Genomic DNA, 22,335 nt, shown 5'->3' on the forward strand with positions numbered 1-22,335 from the left:
TTGCAAGGTTTCACAAGAGCTACACTGACACACAAGAAAATATATGGATATAGAAATATATGCAAAATATGTACATTGGATAGATAGGCAGGCACAGAAATACATGGAAAGTGAATTCCAGAACATGTACATGTTGTATTGACAGAGGAGGAGAGCTGTCTTCACATCCACTCCCTGCTATCTTACACACAGCTCCATAATACAGCATCTGAACTCAAACACACAACTTTACCAACTCTTATACACATCCACTCTCTCTCCTCAGGGTCAGAGACTCTGGGTCTCAGAGTTCATCACCAGTCTGATTGATAATATAATAATTCATCTGGATTATTTCACAATCAGTTGCATTTCCAGAAATAAAATAATAATAATAAAAGGTGATAAAATAATATACAGAAAAATGTCACGCCTCTGTTTTGTCAGCCTATTGCACTTTTTCACATATTTCACAATGAGCAAATAATCAACTGGTTTTCATCAACTGCTGCAGATAGGATCTGAGGCAGGAGTATAAACCTACACTGACACAATCCTGAAGACTTTCCAGTCAGAGACTCCTCCATCTCACAGGACCTGTACTGCTGCCCTCTAGTGGTCTGAGTGGGACTGACACTACACACTACACCCTAAACACTACACACTATACCCTCACATAACACCCTACACACTGCACACAGAGGCACACAGTTTGAGTGTATGAAGCTTGATGTGTGTAAAACTACATCATGACATCATGTTATGATCCAACATCTTTGAGCCTTAGGTGTTCAGTGTGATCTCCCTTAGACTAGTTTACACAGGGTCACTGAAGATCCATCCTTCCAAAACCCAAACCCTGGGTAGAGGGGCTCAGTGAATGTGGAGTGGAATGTGTGCAGGAGGGTCAGTGTGTCAGAGGAGACCCTGTAGAAGGACAGAGTGCCGGCCGGCCAGTCCAGATACACTCCTACTCTGTGGGAGCCAGAGGAGGGCACAGGTATGTGAGTTGTCTTACTATTGTGCCTGGCATAGTAACTGTCAGAGCTGTCAGAGCACCACAGACTCCAGGACTTGTCATTGTCTCCCAACCCACAGTCATCACCCCCTCCTCTCCTGCTGATTCCTTTATATGTCACTGCTATATAAGGCCCACACCCCCTCCACTCTACCTCCCAGTAACAGCACCCAGTCAGACCCTCTCTACACAGCACCTGTCCCAAGTCCTTAAATCTCTCTGGGTGATCAGGATACGACTGCTCCTCTCTCCCCCATGTCGCCTTCCTGTTCTCCTCAGACAGAGAGAGTGTGCTGTGTGCTGTGTTTGGGTCCAGTGTGAGCTCACAGGCATCTGAATGAGAGGGCCAAAATAATCATCAAATCAATACAATTGGATAAATTACAATATTCACATTGTGATCTTGTTAAGCCCAGTTCACATCTATGCAACGCAACGTGACGGGTCAGTTTTAGAACGTTTAGACCGTCGTTAGAAAAAACTCGGCAACTACTTGAGACCGACGGGTGGTGAGACAGATGAGACAGATGGGAGGTGAGACAGATGGGTGGTGAGACAGGTGAGACAGATGGGTGGTGAGACAGATGGGTGGTGAGACAGATGGGGGGTGAGACAGATGAGACAGATGGATGGTGAGACAGATGGATGGTGAGACAGATGGGTGGTGAGATAGATGAGACAGATGGGTGGTGAGACAGATGGGTGGTGAGACAGATGGGGGGTGAGACAGATGAGACAGATGGATGGTGAGACAGATGGATGGTGAGACAGATGGGTGGTGAGATAGATGAGACAGATGGGTGGTGAGACAGATGAGACAGATGGGTGGTGAGATAGATGAGACAGATGAGACAGATGGATGGTGAGACAGATGAGACAGATGGGTGATGAGATAGATGAGACAGATGGGTGGTGAGACAGATGAGACAGATGGGTGGTGAGACAGGTGAGACAGATGGATGGTGAGACAGATGGGTGGTGTGACAGGTGAGACAGATGGGTGGTGAGACAGGTGAGACAGATGGGTGGTGAGACAGATGGGTGATGAGACAGGTGAGACAGATGATTGGTGAGACAGGTGAGACAGATGGGTGGTGAGACAGATGGGTGGTGAGACAGATGGGTGTTGAGACAGATGGGTGGTGAGACAGGTGAGACAGATGGGTGTTGAGACAGATGGGTGGTGAGACAGATTGGTGGTGAGACAGATGAGTGATGAGACGCAACGAGACACAAACGCAACCGTTTCCATAACAACGACTTGTGTTTACCCTGCAAGATGGCTGACAGCAACAGTGACATGCTGGCAGTAGCACTGATCAATAAACGGCGAAGACGCTGAGCTAGGAAATATGGAGCCGTTGTTGACTTGAGTATCTAGGCTATCTAGCTAGCTAACTTGCCTCCCATTTGCAACACAAATCCATTAGCTGTCAAGGCTAACGCGCACATACACACACTCTAGACAAAAACATAAAAACACACCGCTGCACTCATAATATTCAGATCCCATTGTCATGACAGACCTAAAAGTTGAGTAAAGCCAGCTCCCTATACAGTATAACAACAACAAAGGATTATCTATTGGCTACGGAGGGGTCAGTTTCATGTCACTCACAAAGATGTACTCCTTTCTAGGTGAGAGTTTCAAGAGTCTTGTCTACCTGTCTACAAATGTCTAGCTAACTTTTCATCTTTCTCAGCAAAAGCATGTAATAGCTCAACATAGCTACCATGATTAGAAGAGTTTGCACTCTCATCGTTACCACGAAATGTTAATTCCTGTTTGGCTCAGAAACAGGTCGTATTAATAAGGTCCACTCCACTTCTTGGCAACAGATGACGCTGGTCTGTGCTATTTTCTGATTGGCTGAAGAGAAATATCAGACGTTCCATAAAATCTGGACGTTCTGCTGAGACTTGACGTGTCAAATCACTGGCGATTCCTTGCGACTGCGAGTTCTGTCGCGTTCCGTTGCATAGATGTGAACTGGGCTTTATATGGTAGCATTCATTTTTTTCACAAAATATTACTCATTAATTTAAAATGTTTTACTAGGGATACAACTAATTCATATTTACTAATATTTTAGATTTACATATGAATACAATACTGGTGCTCTTTTTGAACTCTGCTGTACCCTGATTCTTGAGTAATATCACAGTCCTGTTCTCTACAGTGTTGGAGACTTACATTTGATCAGCCCAGGTTTGAACCAACACCCTTCACCAGGGTCCACACTATATCAACCACAGAAGAACATACAGTGGTTGGATGACACTCACACAATCATGTGGGAAATAGATACTGTGCATTAATGTCATTAATGCGTCCAGCCACATATTCAGCTTTACCTGAGTGTCTGTAGTTTACAGAGTGGATCTTTCTGTAGAGCAGTGAGCAGCGCCAGTCCTGAGTCTCCAGGGTGATTGTAGCTGAGGTCCAGCTCTCTCAGGTGGGAGGGGTTAGACCTCAGAGCTGAAGCCAGAGAAGCACAGCCTTCCTCTGGGACTCCACAGAATGACAACCTGGGGAAATAGTGTCACTCCATCTGATATCAAGAATCTGATTGTTCCTCTCTAATGTACATCTTTACAGCTTTAAATCCTCTTAATTAAGCAGTTAAGAGGCTAGACACATTGTATTTAAGTGAAGAACATTCAAACTAGTACATTATAATGGCCCTACATACAATGCTTCTACACCCCAAAAGACCTCACCTCAGTGTCTGTAGTTTACAGTGTGGACTCCCCAGTCCAGCAGAGAGCAGCTTCACCCCCAGGCCACGTAGATCATTATGACTGAGGTCCAGCTCTCTCAGGTGGCAGGAGTCTGAGCTGAGAGCTGAGGCCAACGCTTCACAGCATCTCTCTGTGAGTTGACATCCATTCAGCCTGAATGAGGAATGAATACAAGTCATTGAGAAAAAACACCGCACCTCATTAGGATAAAATGACATTTTCCTCAAAAACCCTTATATGGGCTGTTTTATAGGATTTTAACATTTCACTAGACCAATATGTTTTCTAGTCATTTCACTTAGTTTTAAAGCTAAAATCATAATGTTTACATACGTTTCATGCCTTAAAAGATGGATTGAGCTTTCAGTTTGAGATGAGTGGCCTGCTCCTTCCAGCTGCACCAACTGTAAACTCACTGGCCAGCTAACTTCTCATCTCTACACTTTAGATAAAATAAAGCTGACAAACTCATTAGCTGAACTGTGAACACAGCTAACCAGCTAGCTATGTTTTATTTAATGTCAGACAAAAAGTCACCATTTGATCTGCGGTGTGATTATCCGGGGTACCGCGACTGGAATGCAATTTCTTCTGTTTAATCCGTAAATAATAATAAGTGATCAGCATAAAGTCACTTTGCCTCTTGCATGAATTAGTATTGTTTGCTTTGTGTACAATTATATAAATAATACATTTTTGTGTGTCAACTAAGTATGAATGAAAAGGAGGCAATCAAGGAATGTGTTGTTACTTTTGCTTGTGATGAAGAGGTTTTCTTTGTATTTTCATCAAGCAGCCTACTCACTAATTACTATTCTACAATGCATTTTCATAAGCCTGATCGTCTTAATTTACGTTTAATTAGAGTAATTTTGTCCATCTACTTACAGTGCCGTCTTAGAGGCTGTGAGCACTGGCAGCAGCCTCAGAAGACCCTCCTCTGATCTGGAGTATTTCTTCAGGTCAAACACATCCAGCTCCTCTTCTGAAGTCAGCAACACAAAGACCAGAGCTGACCACTGTGCAGGTGAGAGTTGGGCTTCTGAGAGATGTCCTGAGCTCAGGTAGCTTTGGATCTCCTCCACTAGAGAATGGTCATTCATCTCATTCAGACAGTGGAACAGATTGATGCACCTCTCTGGAGAGGGATTCTCCCTGATCTTCTTCTTGATGTACTTGACTGTTTCCTTATTGGTCTGTGAGCTGCTTCCTGTCTGTGTCAGAAGGCCTCGTAGGAGATTCTGATTGGACTCCAGTGAGAGGCCCAGGAGGAAGCGCAGGAACAAGTCCAGGTGTCCATTCTCACTCTGTAAGGCCATGTCCACTGCACTCTTGTGTAAGTCGACTAGAGGCTTGCGTGTAAGTGATGACCATAGCTTCCAGTGTGAGGATTTCTGTTTGACCAGTGGATTCTCATTGCTGTTGTTGAATGTGAGGAACACATATAAAGCAGCTAGAAACTCCTGGATGCTCAGATGCACAAAGCTGAACACGTTGTGCAGCCCACACTCCTCTCTGAAGATCTGAGTGCACACTCCCGAGTACACTGAGGCTTCTCTGACGTCAATGCCACACTCTCTCAGGTCTTCCTCATAGAAAATCAGATTGCCCTTTTCCAGCTGTTTGAAGGCCAGTTTTCCCAGTGACAGAATTAGCTCTTTATCCCAGTGTGGATCTCTGTCATGGACTCCAAGGTACTTCACATTCCTCTGTTTGGTCTGAAACACCAGGAAGTGTGTGTACATCTGTGTCAGAGTCTTGGGCATCTCTCCTCTCTCTGATCCACCCAACAGTCTCTCCAGAACATCAGCTGAGAGCCAACAGAACACTGGTATGTGGCACATGATGTGGAGGCTCCTTGATGACTTCATGTGTGTGTTGATTCTGCTGGCCAGGTTCTCATCACTGATTCTCTTCCTGAAGTACTCCTCCTTCTGTGGGTCGTTGAACCCTCGTACCTCCGTCACCCGGTCAACACACTCAGGAGGGATCTGATTGGCTGCTGCAGGACGGGAGGTTATCCAGATGAGAGCAGAGGGAAGCAGATTCCCCTTGATGAGGTTTGTCAGCAGCACGTCCACTGAGGTTGACTCTGTGGCATCACAACATGTCTCGTTGTTCTGGAAGTCTAGAGGAAGTCGACACTCATCCAGACCATCAAAGATGAACAGAACTTTATACTTGTCAAAGTTGGTGATTCCTGATTCTTTTATTTCAATGAAGAAATGACCAAGAAGTTCATTCAAACTGCGTTTCTTCTCTTTCATTAAATTCAGCTCACGAAAAGGAAGTGGAAATATGAACTGGACATCCTGATTGGTTTCTCCTTCAGCCCATCCCGTAATGACCTTCTGAGTAGAGACTGTTTTTCCAATACCAGCGACTCCCTTTGTCAGCACACTTCTGTTTGGTTTGTCTTGTCCAGGTAAAGGCTTGAAGATGTCGGTGCATTTGATTGGTGTCTCCTGCATTGCTGGTCTCCTGGATGCTGTCTCAATCTGTCTGACCTCATGTTCATTATTGACCTCTCCACTTCCTCCCTCTGTGATGTAGACCTCTGTGTAGACCTTATCGAGAAGTATTGGCTTGCCTTGCTCAGCTATTCCCTCAAACACACACTGAAACTTCTTCTTCAGGGTGGACTTGAGTTCATGTTGGCACACCACAGCGAGCTCATCTGAATGACAAAACAATTAACAAAATATTTGTGGCACACTTTACATTAAGTTTTACCAATACCTGCAGTAACTGTTATTACATTGTTTTAATACATTGTTTTTTATAAACAAGTTGTTATGTAGTAATTATTTACATAGTATGTAGTGTAGTTGAATGATATAGGAAACTGTCCAACCCCGTAACTATGCAATTATACACAAACACTTTTGTTACTGCTGTAATTACAGAGATACTAAGTTATAGAGGCAACACAATATAAAGAGTGACCAAATAGGGATATACAGTACATAGTAATTACAGTTAGTGGTGTTTATATTTCCAATAATATTTCAGCCCAGTGAAAACTTCTCTGTGAAAACATATGAGGTCTCTTACATTTCTCCAGTGTGTCAGCGAGCTCCTTCTGGTTCATGTTCCTCAGGACGTGCAGTGTGATCTTCAGAGCCCCCTCTCTGGCACTGCTCTCCTGCTTCTCCTCTTCTACATCTTCCTCTTCCTCCCCCTGACTCTCAAAGCACTCTGGGTAGTCTTGAGAAATAAGCGTCTTGAACCTCTTCAGCTGATTTCTTACTAAGGTGATGACATTGTCTTCAAGCACCTGAAACATTTAGATAAAAAATATGTGAGAGAGTTAATAATAGGTAAAACTTTACACCCAGTAGAGAGACAAAATTAATCACATCACTTGACTTTGGCATGCAATTGAAACAAGAAAAAAAAAACTTTTATATGGGGATTACTTCCCATGTCATACTTTCTCTTTAGCTCACCTTGAATATGGAGGCCAGTTCACTTTGACCCATTTTCCCCATAGAAAGGTCACTCTTCATGGACAAACAGCTGGGTACAGGTGAGGCTGGTCTCTCCTGCTGGACCCTGTCAAAACCACGACATCAGATCATCATGATTACTTCCATAGTCACTCTGTAGATATGAAAAGCCTTTTGGACAGTCATTAAAGGGGCATGATTCAGATTAATGTATACTGACTGAGATATGATTAAAAACCCATTGTTGTTTTAGGCCATTGTAACTAGTCTAGAGGTTTGAGTGGCCGGCCAGCAATCAGAAGTTTGCTGGTTCGATCCCCACCTCAGGAGGGAGCTTGCATGTGTCCTTGAGCAAGGCACTTAACCCTTAATTGCTTCAGGGGTGCTGAATATGGCCGACCCTGTGCCTAGAGCAAATAATACCAAATTCTAACAATTGACTGACAAGCTGATTGCATGGCAATAAATCAGTAAAATATATATATATTAGCTAACATTTGAAATTCTGCCTTTAATGATAAATATTTGCTGAGCTCCTAGAGCTGAAGATGATGTGATTATAAGCTGTACAATAAATGATTGTTGCATTGTGGGCCTTACTCCTATGCTCCCTCCTTGATAGTAGAACCTGAGTTCATTATAGTTACCTGAGGACCTCATGAAACAAACAGGTGGCCTAGTCTCACAGTTAGTTCATCACATCCCCATGTTACACCTACCCTTGTTTAGTAGTGACGGTCCCTTGTCTGAAGTCTATTGGATGTCCCATAGACCCGTCACTCTTCATGGACACGCAGCTGGGTACAGGTGAGGCTGGTCTCTTCTGCTGGACCCTGTCAAACACAAAGACACCAACATTCCCACATGTTTAACAGAAGATAATGAATGTCATGTGTTCATATGAGTGTGTGTCTGTGTGTCGTCAGGATATTAACAACAAGGAATAAACATCAAATTAACCTTTGACCAGAATGAGGAAGTCTTTCTCTGAAGTCTATTGGATGTCCCATAGAGTCATCACTCTTCATGGACACACAGCTGGGTACAGGTGAGGCTGGTCTCTCCTGCTGGACTCTGTCAAAACCACAACATCAGATCATCATGATTACTTCTGTAGCCACTCTGTAGATATGAAAAGCTTTTTGGACAGTCATTAAAGGGGTATTGACAAGTTTCAGACTGTATACTGACTGAGATATGATTAAAAACTGATTGTTGTTTTAGGCCATTGTAACTAGTCTAGAGGTTTGAGTGGCCGGCTAGCAATCAGAAGTTCGCTGGTTTGATCCCCACCTCAGGAGGGAGCTTGCATGTGTCCTTGAGCAAGGCACTTAACCCCTAATTGCTTCAGGGGTGCTGAATATGGCCGACCATGTGCCTAGAGCAAATAATACCAAATTCTAACAATTGAATGACAAGTTGATTGCATGGCAATAAATCAGTAAAAAAATAATATATATATACTGTACTGTATATTAGCTAACATTTGAAATTCTGCCTTTAATGATAAATATTTGCTGAGCTCCTAGAGCTGAAGATGATGTGATTATAAGCTGTACAATAAATGATTGTTGCATTGTGGGCCTTACTCCCATGCTCCCTCCTTGATAGTAGAACCTGAGTTCATTATAGTTACCTGAGGACCTCATGAAACAAACAGGTGGCCTAGTCTCACAGTTAGTTCATCACATCCCCATGTTACACCTACCCTTGTTTAGTAGTGACGGTCCCTTGTCTGAAGTCTATTGGATGTCCCATAGACCCGTCACTCTTCATGGACACGCAGCTGGGTACAGGTGAGGCTGGTCTCTTCTGCTGGACCCTGTCAAACACAAAGACACCAACATTCCCACATGTTTAACAGAAGATAATGAATGTCATGTGTTCATATGAGTGTGTGTCTGTGTGTCGTCAGGATATTAACAACAAGGAATAAACATCAAATTAACCTTTGACCAGAATGAGGAAGTCTTTCTCTGAAGTCTATTGGATGTCCCATAGAGTGGTCACTCTTCATGGACACACAGCTGGGTACAGGTGAGGCTGGTCTCTCCTGCTGGACTCTGTCAAAACCACAACATCAGATCATCATGATTACTTCTGTAGCCACTCTGTAGATATGAGAAGCCTTTTGCACAGTCATTAAAGGGACACGTTTCAGACTGTATACTGACTGAGATATGATTAAAAACCCATTGTTGTTTTAGGCCATTGTAACTAGTCTAGAGATTTGAGTGAACAGCTAACAATCAGACAGTCGCTGGTTCGATCACCTCCTCAGGAGGGAGCTTGCATGTGTCCTTGAGCAAGGCACTTAACCCCTAATTGCTCCAAGGGCACCGAATATGGCCGACCCTGTGCCTCGTGCAAAAAATACAAAATTCTAACAATTGACTGACAAGTTGATTGCATGGCAATAAATCAGTAAAACACATTTTTTAAAGTTAAACATAGTTCCTGGGTCAGATGAATATATATTTTTTATTACTTTGATGTAGATGATGAATATATCTGTAGTATAAGTAGCTTTTAGGTTTTTAGTGGCCATCTCCCTCCAGGATCCACTCTCCTCCTCTGTGGACAAGCCTTCTAGTGAGAGTTGCAACACTGTCTGTTGCTACAGTACGCATTGAACTACAGTATATCTACATTACTAAGTCTGACATTAATCTGGTTATGAATGAAGTATCTATCTATCATCATCATCATCATCATCATCAATGCCCTCCAGAGACTCTTCTCTTACCCCATGGCTTCAACATCCCCAGAGAGACTAATTTTAGAGGCAGTGGTCCCCTCCTCTCTCTCCCCAGAGAGACTAATTTTAGAGGCAGTGGTCCCCTCCTCTCTCTCCCCAGAGAGACTAATTTTAGAGGCAGTGGTCCCCTCCTCTCTCTCCCCAGAGAGACTCATTCTAGCAGCAGTGGTCCCCTCCTCTCTCTCCCCAGAGAGACTCATTCTAGCAGCAGTGGTCCCCGCATCTCTCTTCTCTCCTCAAATGACCTCTTGCTATAAACAAAGGAGACAAAAGTTAAAAACAGTGAAGTGAGAAACCACAGTATGGGGCTTAACAGAGGGAGGAAAGGGACATGAATGCTGCTGACACTGTATACAGTATCTCTCTCTCTCCTGAAGCTAACAAGGGATACTTACAATGTCTCTGTCTGTCTGTCTGCCTGTCTGTCTGACGCTCTTCTTCTTTGTATGAACCTGTTTGTCTACTGATGCACCTCCTACTTCTGTCAAGCATCTGTGCAGTTCAGACACTCTCTTTCCTGACGAACCAATTTCTCTCTCTCTCTCTCTCTCTCTCTCTCTCTCTCTCTCTCTCTCTCTCTCTCTCTCTCTCTCTCTCTCTCTCTCTCTCTCTCTCTCCCTCTCTCTCCCTCTCCCCCTCTCCCTCCCTCTCTCTCTCTCTCTCTCTCTCTCTCTCTCTCTCTCTCTCTCTCTCTCTCTCTCTCTCTCTCTCTCTCTCTCTCTCTCTCTAAGAAGCCAGATTGTATCACCCACATCAGTGTAGCATTGCTGTGTCCAACACTGTTCTGAGAAGAAGGCTCTACTAAAATGTGGTGATTGTAAAATAGTAAAAAAAAAAGTTGGATCTTCACTTACAGATTGAATAAATGTTAAATTAAATCAAAGATAAAAGTCATTAACTTTCATTACACAACCCAATCTTTGTAACTGTTGGTTATTCAGCCCTGTTCTGTTTTCATGAAAAATGGCCATGACTTCCTCAAATATTGGTAACTTTTGCTTTTTGGCAGGCACCTGGAGGACCCCAGTCAACACCAATTCTGGAGCCAAAATTCCAGAAGGGGGCGCTAGAGCCGCACGTTGAATTCTTCAACATTGTGAGGCTGTAAGTTTTGAACGGTTTGTCCGAGAGACGCTGACCTGCCTCCTCAAGACAAACATAAAACGCTGTAAAACTGAAAAGACACGTCCTAAAAAAAAAAAATCTGCTATTTTGGATTTTGTGAAAAGCACAAACAAATCTTCTTCAAATATACCGTAATTCCAATCGACATGAAACTTTGTATCTACCAAGTATGTCAGAAAATTACCACGCTACATGGTAAATAATCAGCACCTTAATTCAGGAAAATTGAAAATGAATGTGAAACTTGGTGAGCGTCAAGACAGCAGTATGACAGATGTGTACCACATTCCAACATGATCGGATGAAAAACATGACACTCAACATTCTGCATTTACAGCCATTTTGAAATTATAACATCTTTAACATTTAACTTTTTTTTTCATGAAACGCAAATATGACTGGAAAAAAACCCTGAATTTGTTACATAGTATGCTTGTACCAGTCCCTGCAAAGGTTGCGGACAAGTTCATACTTGATAATACAAAATACACAGCATCATGTAAATTAATATGTACCATAAATAATGACATATGCAAATAGGGCTGTGTCAGTCATTGTTAGTCTAATCAATCTCAGTGTGCTTTGAGACAGTGCCATGTGTAGCAAATGTGAGGATAACCCTTACGCCCTTAATTGCTTGAGGCTATATTTCTTATCTATTATTATGTAGGGCCTCATGTAGTTGAACCTACTAGATCACAGTCATATGGACAAAACCAGGTTGAGGCTTCATTCACAAGCTGGTCACAGAATGCTGGCTAGCGTAATATGTTTGGGCTACATCATTCTGTGAGATGACACAAAGACATGTGAGTTCATCCTAATCTTACTGGACAGTGAAAAACAATGAAAGACAGCAACTTACGGTTGTGGTCTGTCTCCCACCTCAGTGCTCAGCTCTGCTCTCTGTCTCTGTCTTCCTCACTGATGCAGCTCTTCCCTGTATGAACTAGTTAGTCCACATTGTATCACCTCATCACCTGGGGCACTGATGCACCTCCCACTATCAACTTCTCTACAGTTGGTATTTGTTGATGACAATCAAACATATTTCAGACACTCTCCTTCCCTGTATGAACCTGTTTGTCCACATTGGACAAACAGGTTGCACCTCCCACTATCAACTTCTCTACAGTTGGTATTTGTTGATGACAATCAAACATATTTCAGACACTCTCCTTCCCTGTATGAACCTGTTTGTCCACATTGTATCACCTTATGATGCACATACAGTATAGGGCACTGATTCACCAGTCTCTGGGGGAGTGATGTTATACTGAATATCAGCACGGCTGTGACTCGGTCGTAGGTACGAGGTACGAGGCCGCACAGAACAGAAAAATAAATATTCACCAACAGTTCTAACAGTTCATGTAACTGACTTGGTCAAGGCCTCCCATTGGCTGTACAACGTGAAGTAGAGAGCTGCGTGTATAGAGGGAGGCCACACCTCCCTCTCCTCTTTCCCCTGTGATGGGCCGAGCTTGTTCTTCCTACTCTGAGTATGTGCGTACGCCATATCAGCTAGGATAGATTCTCTGAGCTCTTGTGCTTGTTAGCAGTGTCTTCAAACGTGCTTACAAGGCTAGTCCGCTAGCTCATCTAGGCATGTCTGACCATGTGTCAATCCTCCTGATTCCTGCATACACTACAATGGGGAAAAGTGCTCCCACCACCACTAAGACTGTCAGAACCTGGCCAGAAGGGTCCGCTCCACTGCAGATCTGCCTAAATGACACCCTATGGCAGGAATATGAGCATGAGGACCTGGAACAGTACACGTCGTCGGTTCTGAACCACATAGTGAACTGCACCAACTCAGTCACCGTGGACAAACGGGTCCGGGTCTACCCCAACACGAAGCCATGGATGACTGGGAAGGTCCAAAAACTGATAAATGAGAGGGACAACGCCTTCTTCGCAGGGAAGCGCACACCGCTGTACAGCTCCACCAGGGCCAACCTAAAGCGCGGCATCAAAGCGGCCAAGGCAGAGCACAGAGAGAAGATTGAGGAATGCCTCCTGAGCAACGACTCCAGGCGGATGTGGCAGGGGGTTCAGCAGATGACAAACTTCAGAGCCAACAGGCTCACAGCCGCAGAGGACGACCCCCTGCTGGCGGGAAAGCTGAACACCTTCTACGCCCGGTTCGACTAGGGGCGAACGGAGGTAACCACAACACAAACACCACTCTCTCCAGCTCTCAGCAGCCTCACCCTCACAGAGCACGAGGTGAGACGCGTACTGAAGGCGGTGGACCCCAGGAAAGCCTCGGGGCCGGATGGCGTCCTGGGACGGGTGCTGAGAGACTGCGCCGACCAGCTGGCCGGGGTTTTCACCAACATCTTTAACCAGTCCCTGTCCCAGGCCACCGTCCCACCCTGCCTGAAAACCTCAACTATCATCCCAGTCCCGAAGAAAAGCACGGTGAGCTGCCTAAACGACTACCGCCCGGTGGCACTCACACCAATCATCATGAAGTGCTTCGAGAAACTAGTCCGGGCCCACATACTCACACGCCTCCCGCCCAACCTGGATCCATACCAGTTCGCCTACAGAGCCCACAGGTCCACAGAGGACGCCATAGCGACGACTCTCCACGCCACTCTATCCCACCTGGAGAGGGGAAACAGCTACGCGAGACTGCTCTTCGTGGACTTCAGCTCCGCCTTCAACACCATCCTTCCAGACAGGCTAGTGACCAAACTACTAGACCTGGGTCTATCACACTCTATATGTGCGTGGATCAAGGACTTCCTGACCGACCGCCCCCAGAGGGTGCGGGTGGGCCCCCACACCTCCACAGCCCTCAGCCTCAGCACTGGGTCACCCCAGGGCTGCGTGCTAAGCCCCATCCTCTACAACCTCTACACCCACGACTTCACCCCCGTCCACCCCAGCAACTACATCGTAAAGTTTGCAGACGACACCACCGTGGTGGGATGTATCTCGGGGGGGGACGAGGCGGCGTACAGGGATGAGGTAGAGCAACTGAGCAAGCTGTGCAAGGTTAACAACCTGCTGCTAAACAAGTCAAAGACCCAGGAATTCATCGTAGACTTCAGGAGGAAAAAGTCCGAGATCCAGCCCCTGCTCATCGACGGAGAGAGCGTGGAGAGAGTCTCAACCCTCCGATTCCTGGGACACAACATGCGGGATGACCTGGCCTGGAAGGACAACACTAAAGGCACCATCAAGAGGGCACAACAGCGGCTATACACCCTGAGATGCCTCAGGAAACAACACAACAAGCAGGAGATACTGGTGGCCTTCTACCACGGCACAGTGGAGAGCATCCTCACCTTCGGCATCTCCAACTGGTTCCACAGCTGCACAACAGCGGAGAGAAACGAGCTACAGAGAGTCGTGAGAACAGCACAGAAGATCACCGGCGCCCCCCTCCCCTCTCTGGAGGAGCTGTACAACACACGCTGTCTCAGGAGGGCCTCCAAGACCCACCCTGGGCACGTACACTTTGTCAAGCTGCCCTCGAACAGGAGGTACAGGACCCCGGCCGCTAAGACAAACAGACTGAAGGACTGCTTCTACCACAGGGCCGTCAAGGCCCTGAACACAGAAAAGGCCTAAGTTCTGGGCCCAGGACAGTCCGGACGGATTGTATGGCAGCTAGTGCTGAGGCACAAACATGTACATTTTCAAGCCTGCAAACTGTGACACTTTAAAATAATGTGAAAAAATACTTTTTGTGCAATATGACAACCCTAGTTGACTATCTGTGCAGTATAGTACAGTGGATTGTGTACATAGCCTTTATTGATGTAAACCAGCTCCTTACCTTCTTGTGATTTTATGCATCTATGCTTTTTCTAAAATGTGTTTTCTTTTTTCTTTCCTAACACCAGGGTAGCCACCCCTCCTAAATGTTGTTGTTTGGTACCTGTACTGTAGCAATGACAAATAAAGTCCATTCCATTCCATTCCATTCAGTAGACACAACCATAGACACACTACTCTGCACGTGTGACATCATAGTGAAGACATTCCATACTGCAGATATTTTCATATCTGACACACATCAATCAGGATACCTACCACATGTAACCAGGGCTTCTGGGTCTCCATCCATTTTCCTCATCGTAGATGTCAAGTTGTTCAAGGTCTATTTCTATGATAACTGTTCTACTGTAAAACTCCAGCTCCATGCTGGTTCTAGCCTGTCTGTCTGAAGGCTCCACTGCCTGCAACTCAAACACACAACTTTACCAACTCACACATCCACTCTGTCTCCTCAGGGTCAGAGACTCTGGGTCTCAGAGTTCATCACCAGTCTGACTGATAATATAATGATTCATCTGGATTGTTTCACAATCAGTTGCATTTCCAGAAATAAAATAAAAAGGTAATAAAAGAATATGCAGAAAAATTCCACGCTTTTGTTTCGTCAGTCTATTGCACATATTTCACAATGAGCAAATAACCAACTGGTTGTCATCAACTTCTGCAGACAGGATCTGAGGCAGGACTATAAACCTACACTGACACAGTCCTGAAGACTTTACAGTCAGAGACTCCTCCATCTCACAGGACCTGCACTGCTGCCCTCTAGTGGTCAGAGTGGGACTGACACTACACACAGAGGACACATAGCTACGTAATACAGCATCATAGCTCAAATACCCAATGTGACTAACTCTTATGTACATACACTGCTGCCCTCTAGTGGTCAGAGTGGGACTGATGTAACCAGCAGGGCTCAAACTGGGGACCTCTCCCCTGGATGACCCAAGATTCTGCCATTAACCCAAGAGGACGACCTTGTGGTCCCAGGAAGACATTTGGGCTGACAGGTCTCAGGCAGGGCTACTCATCACAAGAGCTACACTGACACTACACCCTACACGCTACACCCTACACCCTATACACTGCACACTACACACTACACCCTAAGCACTGCACATAACACCCTACACACTGCACACTAGACAAAGGGGAGAGGGATCATCTGTACACCCAACATCTCAGGTAAAAAAAAACGCACCACTGTCCAACTGCATGTGTCTAGGCTTAATCTTAGTGGGAAATCACAACCTTTGAGTTTGAGTGTATGAAGCTTGATGTGTGTAAAACTACATCATGACATCATGTTATCATCCATCATGTTTGAGCCTGAGGTGTTCAGTGTGATCTCCTTAGACTAGTTTACACAGGGTCGCTGAAGATCCATAGTCCCTAACCCAAAACCCTGGGTAGAGGGGCTCAGTGAATGTGGAGTGGAATGTGTGCAGGAGGGTCAGTGTGTCAGAGGAGACCCTGTAGAAAGACAGAGTGCCGGCCGGCCAGTCCAGATACATTCCTACTCTGTGGGAGCCAGAGGAGGGCACAGGTATGTGAGTTGTCTTATTATTGTGCCAGGCATAGTAACTGTCAGAGTTGTCAGAGCAGGACAGACTCCAGGACTTGTCATTGTATCCCAACACACAGTCATCACCCATCCCTCTCCTGCTGATTCCTTTATATGTCACTCCTATAGAAGGCCCACACCCCCTCCACTCTACCTCCCAGTAGCAACACCCAGTCAGACCCTCTCTACACAGCACCTGTGCACAGTACTCAAATCTCTCTGGGTTATCAGGATACGGCTGCTCCTCTCTCCCCCATTTCACCTCTCTGTTCTCCTCAGACAGAGGCTTCTGTATGCTGTGTTTGGGTCCAGTGTGAGCTCACAGGCATCTGATTGAGAGGGCCAAAATAATCATCAAATCAATACAATTGGATAAATTACAATATTCACATTGTAATCTTGTTAAGCCCAGTTCACATCTATGCAACGCAACGTGACGGGTCAGTTTTAGAACGTTTAGACCGTCGTTAGAAAAAACTCGGCAACTACTTGAGACCGACGGGTGGTGAGACAGATGAGACAGATGGGTGGTGAGACAGATGGGTGGTGAGACTGGTGAGACAGATGGGTGGTGAGACAGATGGGTGGTGAGACAGATGGGTGGTGAGACAGATGGGTGGTGTAACAGGTGAGACAGATGGGTGGTGAGATAGATGAGACAGACAGGTGGTGAGACAGATGGGTGGTGAGACAGGTGAGACAGATGGGTGGTCAGACAGATGGGTGGTGTGACAGGTGAGACAGATGGGTGATGAGACAGGTGAGACAGATGGTTGGTGAGACAGGTGAGACAGATGGGTGGTGAGACAGATGGGTGGTGAGACAGATGGGTGTTGAGACAGATGGGTGGTGAGACAGGTGAGACAGATGAGTGGTGAGACAGGTGAGACAGATGGGTGTTGAGACAGATGGGTGGCGAGACAGATGGGTGATGAGACGCAACGAGACACAGACGACCGTTTCCATAACAACGACTTGTGTTTACCCTGCAAGATGGCTGACAGCGACAGTGACATGCTGGCAGTAGCACTGATCAATAAACGGCGAAGACGCCGAGCTAGGAAATATGGAGCCGTTGTTGACTTGAGTATCTAGGCGATCTATCTAGCTAGCTAACTTGCCTCCCATTTGCAACACAAATGCATTAGCTGTCAAGGCTAACGCGCACACACACACACTAGACGAAAACATAAAAACACACCGCTGCACTCATAATATTCAGATCCCATTGTCATGACAGACCTAAAAGTTGAGTAAAGCCAGCTCCCTATATAACAACAACAAGGGACTATCTATTGGCTACGGAGGGGTCAGTTTCATGTCACTCACAAAGATGTACTCCTTTCTAGGTGAGAGTTTCAAGAGTCTTGTCTACCTGTCTACAAATGTCTAGCTAACTTTTCATCTTTCTCAGCAAAAGCATGTAATAGCTCAACATAGTTGCCATGATTAGATGAGTTTGCACTCTCATCGTTACCACGAAATGTTAATTCCTGTTTGGCTCAGAAACGGGTCGTATTAATAAGGTCCACTCCACTTCTTGGCAGCAGATGACGCTGGTCTGTGCTATTTCCTGATTGGCTGAAGAGAAATATCAGACGTTCCATAAAATCTGGACGTTCTGCTGAGACTTGACGTGTCAAATCACTGGCGATTCCTTGCGACTGCGAGTTCTGTCGCGTTCCGTTGCATAGATGTGAACTGGGCTTTATATGGTAGCATTCATTTTTTTCACAAAATATTACTCATTAATTTAAAATGTTTTACTAGGGATACAACTAATTCATATTTACTAATATTTTAGATTTACATATGAATACAATACTGGTGCTCTTTTTGAACTCTGCTGTACCCTGATTCTTGAGTAATATCACAGTCCTGTTCTCTACAGTGTTGGAGACTTACATTTGATCAGCCCAGGTTTGAACCAGCACCCTTCACCAGGGTCCACACTATATCAACCACAGAAGAACATACAGTGGTTGGATGACACTCACACAATCATGTGGGAAATAGATACTGTGCATTAATGTCATTAATGCGTCCAGCCACATATTCAGCTTTACCTGAGTGTCTGTAGTTTACAGAGTGGATCTTTCTGTACAGCAGAGAGCAGCGCCAGTCCTGAGTCTCCAGGGTGATTGTAGCTGAGGTCCAGCTCTCTCAGGTGGGAGGGGTTAGACCTCAGAGCTGAAGCCAGAGAAGCACAGCCTTCCTCTGGGACTCCACAGAATGACAACCTGGGGAAATAGTGTCACATCATCTGATATCAAGAATCTGATTGTTCCTCTCTAATGTGCATCTTTACAGCTTTAAACCCTCTTAATTCAGCAGTTGAAAGGCTATACACATTGCATTATAGTGAACAGAACAACTAGTGCATCATAATGACCCAACATACTCATGCTTCTACACCCCAAAATACCTCACCTCAGTGTCTGTAGTTTACAGTGTGGACTCCCCAGTCCAGCAGAGAGCAGCTTCACCCCCCCGTCATGTAGATCATTATGACTGAGGTCCAGCTCTCTCAGGTGGCAGGAGTCTGAGCTGAGAGCTGAGGCCAACGCTTCACAGCATCTCTTTGTGAGGTCACATCCATTCAGCCTGAATGAGGAATAAATACAAGTTAAGTCATTTTGAGTCTGAGAAAAATTATGTGATGTGTTATCCATCATTTCCAGTTGCATGTCACCGCACCTAATTAGGATATAATGACATTCTCATCAAAAACCCTTACATGGGCTGTTTTAGGATTTTAACATTTCACTAGACCAATATGTTTTCTAGTAATTTCACTTCGTTTTAAATGCGAAATCACATCCATTCAGCCTGAATGAGGAATACAACTAAATACATGCAGCCAAACGATCACTGTGGTGCAAGAATTCATGAGTGAGAGTTATAGTTGCTCTCAACAGTGGAGCAAGCAACCATGGATACATGTAGTCACTGGATTTCTACGTCTGGTACAATGTATTTGGTAGCTATTGGGTTAGTTGTTTTAACCAAAACGAGCAGAATATATCATATAACTCCTATTTTAGCGACTCTACACTGGCTTCCTGTTAAGTTCAGAATAGATTTCAAGATCCTTTTGCTTCCTTATAAAGCTCTCACTGGCACAGCACCAGAATATCTGAAAGACCTTTTGCTAGCATATCAGCCTAATAGAGCTCTCAGGTCTTCTGGTGCTTGCTTTCTCTGTGTACCACATGTACAAAAGAAGAGATTTGGTGAGGCTGCATTCTCATTTTATGCACCCAAATTGTGGAATGCACTGCCAGTTTACATTAGGGATGCAACCTCAGCAAATATTCAAGTCAAGACTAAAAACCCATCTTTTTAATATTGCTTTTAAATGACTAAATAATAAAATGTATGAAATGATGATACATAATGATTAAAGCACTTTGAGCTGCAATGTTTGCAGGAAAAGTGCTATACAAATAAAGGTTATTATTATTATTATTATTATTATTATTATTATTATTATTATTATTATTATTATTAGTCCAGTATTGTGTAGCCCCAGGAGCTGATCTAAGGACAGGTGGGTCAGGATTTGAGGAGGGCAAACATATTCAGAGAGTGAGACAGAGCAGCCCCCTCTGCCTCCGCACGCACGCACGCACGCACGCACGCACGCACGCACGCACGCACGCACACACACACACACACACACACACACACACACACACACACACACACACACACACACACACACACACACACACACACACACACACAATATAGTAATTGAATGGAAGATAATGTATTTTCTGTCTCAATCATACAGCCTTTGTCTACAAGTATCATTAATTCTATAGCATGATAATGTAACAGACATTTAGGAATGGCAACAAGAATAGTCTATAGCCCTGTCCGGACGGCATATAAATTACCTGAGGACCTCGGTAATATATGTTTTACCTGGGGTCATTCGGTAATTTTTATCCCGTCCGGACCGACCATGTCAGTGATTTACTCCAGGGACCCCAGTAATTATTCCGGCTGGAATTACCTACTGTGTTTCAGCAAACCCTGAGGTCCTCAGGTAATTTTATTACCGTTCGGATCGACATGTCAGTATTGCATGATTTCGTGCGCGATATTAACACTAGCATTTCCGGTTTTGACGCTGCACATCATTACGGCTCTGCCTGCTTCACGTCGATCGTGACCTGGTACTAATTAGTTAGATCCCTACTAAAATATGGATGTGGTTTGGGACATTATTAATGACTCCCTTGAATCTTCACTATCTACGCCTGTCATCCCCTCATGGCGACCAATAAGAAGAAGAAGAGTGATCAAATCGATCAGAAGAGCCAGGTCTTGCAAGCTGCAGAGATGGGCCACACTTATGACGGTTGCCGGTAAGCTCGTTGATGAACTGCTAATAATAGCTAGCTAGCCAAATAATGTTAGCCAACACAGCCCCACTGTTCTCTACTACAGTGCTACTGAAATAGTCACATGTTGCTCAAATCGGAGGGGAGGGGAATCCTTACCCGTTTCCTTACGTCGTATCTCAAATATGAACGTTATCCATGGGTACCCCCATCAGTAGCACTGCAACTGTGGGACAGTTCGGACAGCCCAGCCGTGACTCTGGGCTTATATGTAATAAACCAGTTGCGGCTTGGGCTAGTCTTAACCCAACCCAACACATCTTACCCTACATTTAAAACATCCTTGATCTTACCCCCTGTATTATTAATGTTTTGCTCAATGCACCCACATTGGAATAAAGCTAAATTCACCTTTCTCTGCCTTCTATATTACAGTGAGCAGTTGGTGTCCCACCCCCAGCGCACCAAGGGAGCGGAGAAGTCTGTTTTGGGAATGTGACGTCCTGCAAAACTTTGATGACACTGAGTGGTACCGTAACTTCCGAATGCCACAAACAACATTCCTCAACCTCTGTGACCAGCTTCGCCAGTATGTCAACCCCAAAACCACGGTGATGAAAGGCCCAGTCTCCCTGGAAAAAAGAGTGGCGGTCACTCTGTACAAGCTTGCAAGCAATGTTGAATTCCACGACCTGGGCAACCTGTTTGGAATTGGAAAAAGCACTGCATGCGACATCTTTTGGGAGGTGTGTCAGGCACTCTGCAAATTGAAGAGAGTGTATGTTAGAAGACCTACAACTGTACCTGAAGTGAAAGCCATCACTGGAGGATTTGAGAGGAAAACTGGATTCCCAATGTGTGCTGGAGCCCTGGATGGTACAAACATACCGATTGTAGCACCATCTGCCTACCATACCGACTACCACAACAGAAAAGGCTGGTACAGTGTCCAATTGCAGGGGCTGGTTGACCATGAGTACAAGTTCATGGACTTTGACGTTGGCTGGCCAGGAAAGTGCCATGATTCTTTTGTTTTTGAAAACTCTCGTCTTTGCCAAAAACTTGATAATGGCACATTCTTCCCCCCCTTTACCAAGAACATACAAGGTGTTGACATACCAGTGCTAATTCTTGCTGACTCCGCCTACAGCCTCACAACAAACATCATGAAGCCATACCCAGACGGCACAGCAAGGGGACCTCAAAAACAGTTCAACGAATGCTTGAGCAGTGCTCGCATTCATGTTGAGCATGCTTTTGGGCGCTTAAAAGGACGGTGGCGTTCCATTATGAAGAGGAATGACTCACAAACAGAACATGTGAAATACATAGTAGCAGCCTGCATTGTTTTGCACAACTTTTGTGAGATACAGAAGCTCGACTACACACCAACGCTCCCAGGAGAGGACAACCCACCCGAGCAGCCTGCAGATGACCACACACCTGCCCAGCCTGAGGAAGAAGACCCTGCAGAGGGGATCCTCCCTGCACTTACCACTGCAGATAGGATCCGTGAAGCTCTAGTCGCACACATTGCAGGCAGACAGGCA

The 22,335-nt window shown here is 45.1% G+C and overlaps 1 protein-coding gene across 1 annotated transcript in view; it reads right to left on the reverse strand.

Annotated features, from left to right (window-relative positions):
* Positions 1 to 785: 785 nt before the first annotated feature.
* LOC308160792 (uncharacterized protein) overlaps positions 786 to 22,335 on the reverse strand; it is a gene marked incomplete at both ends in the record, with an annotated part of 85,501 nt that continues 63,951 nt past the window's right edge. The window contains 9 exons of the mRNA XM_080534729.1: positions 786 to 1,330; positions 3,372 to 3,526; positions 4,628 to 6,416; positions 6,794 to 7,016; positions 7,189 to 7,294; positions 7,908 to 8,021; positions 8,897 to 9,010; positions 18,500 to 18,673; positions 18,864 to 19,037. Coding sequence (XP_080390855.1) covers positions 786 to 1,330; positions 3,372 to 3,526; positions 4,628 to 6,416; positions 6,794 to 7,016; positions 7,189 to 7,294; positions 7,908 to 8,021; positions 8,897 to 9,010; positions 18,500 to 18,673; positions 18,864 to 19,037 — 3,394 coding nt within the window. The remainder of the gene's footprint in view (positions 1,331 to 3,371; positions 3,527 to 4,627; positions 6,417 to 6,793; positions 7,017 to 7,188; positions 7,295 to 7,907; positions 8,022 to 8,896; positions 9,011 to 18,499; positions 18,674 to 18,863; positions 19,038 to 22,335) is intronic.

Source organism: Nansenia antarctica, assembly GCF_963989245.1.
Source record: "Nansenia antarctica genome assembly, chromosome: 6".
NCBI classification, from domain to species: domain Eukaryota; kingdom Metazoa; phylum Chordata; class Actinopteri; order Argentiniformes; family Microstomatidae; genus Nansenia; species Nansenia antarctica.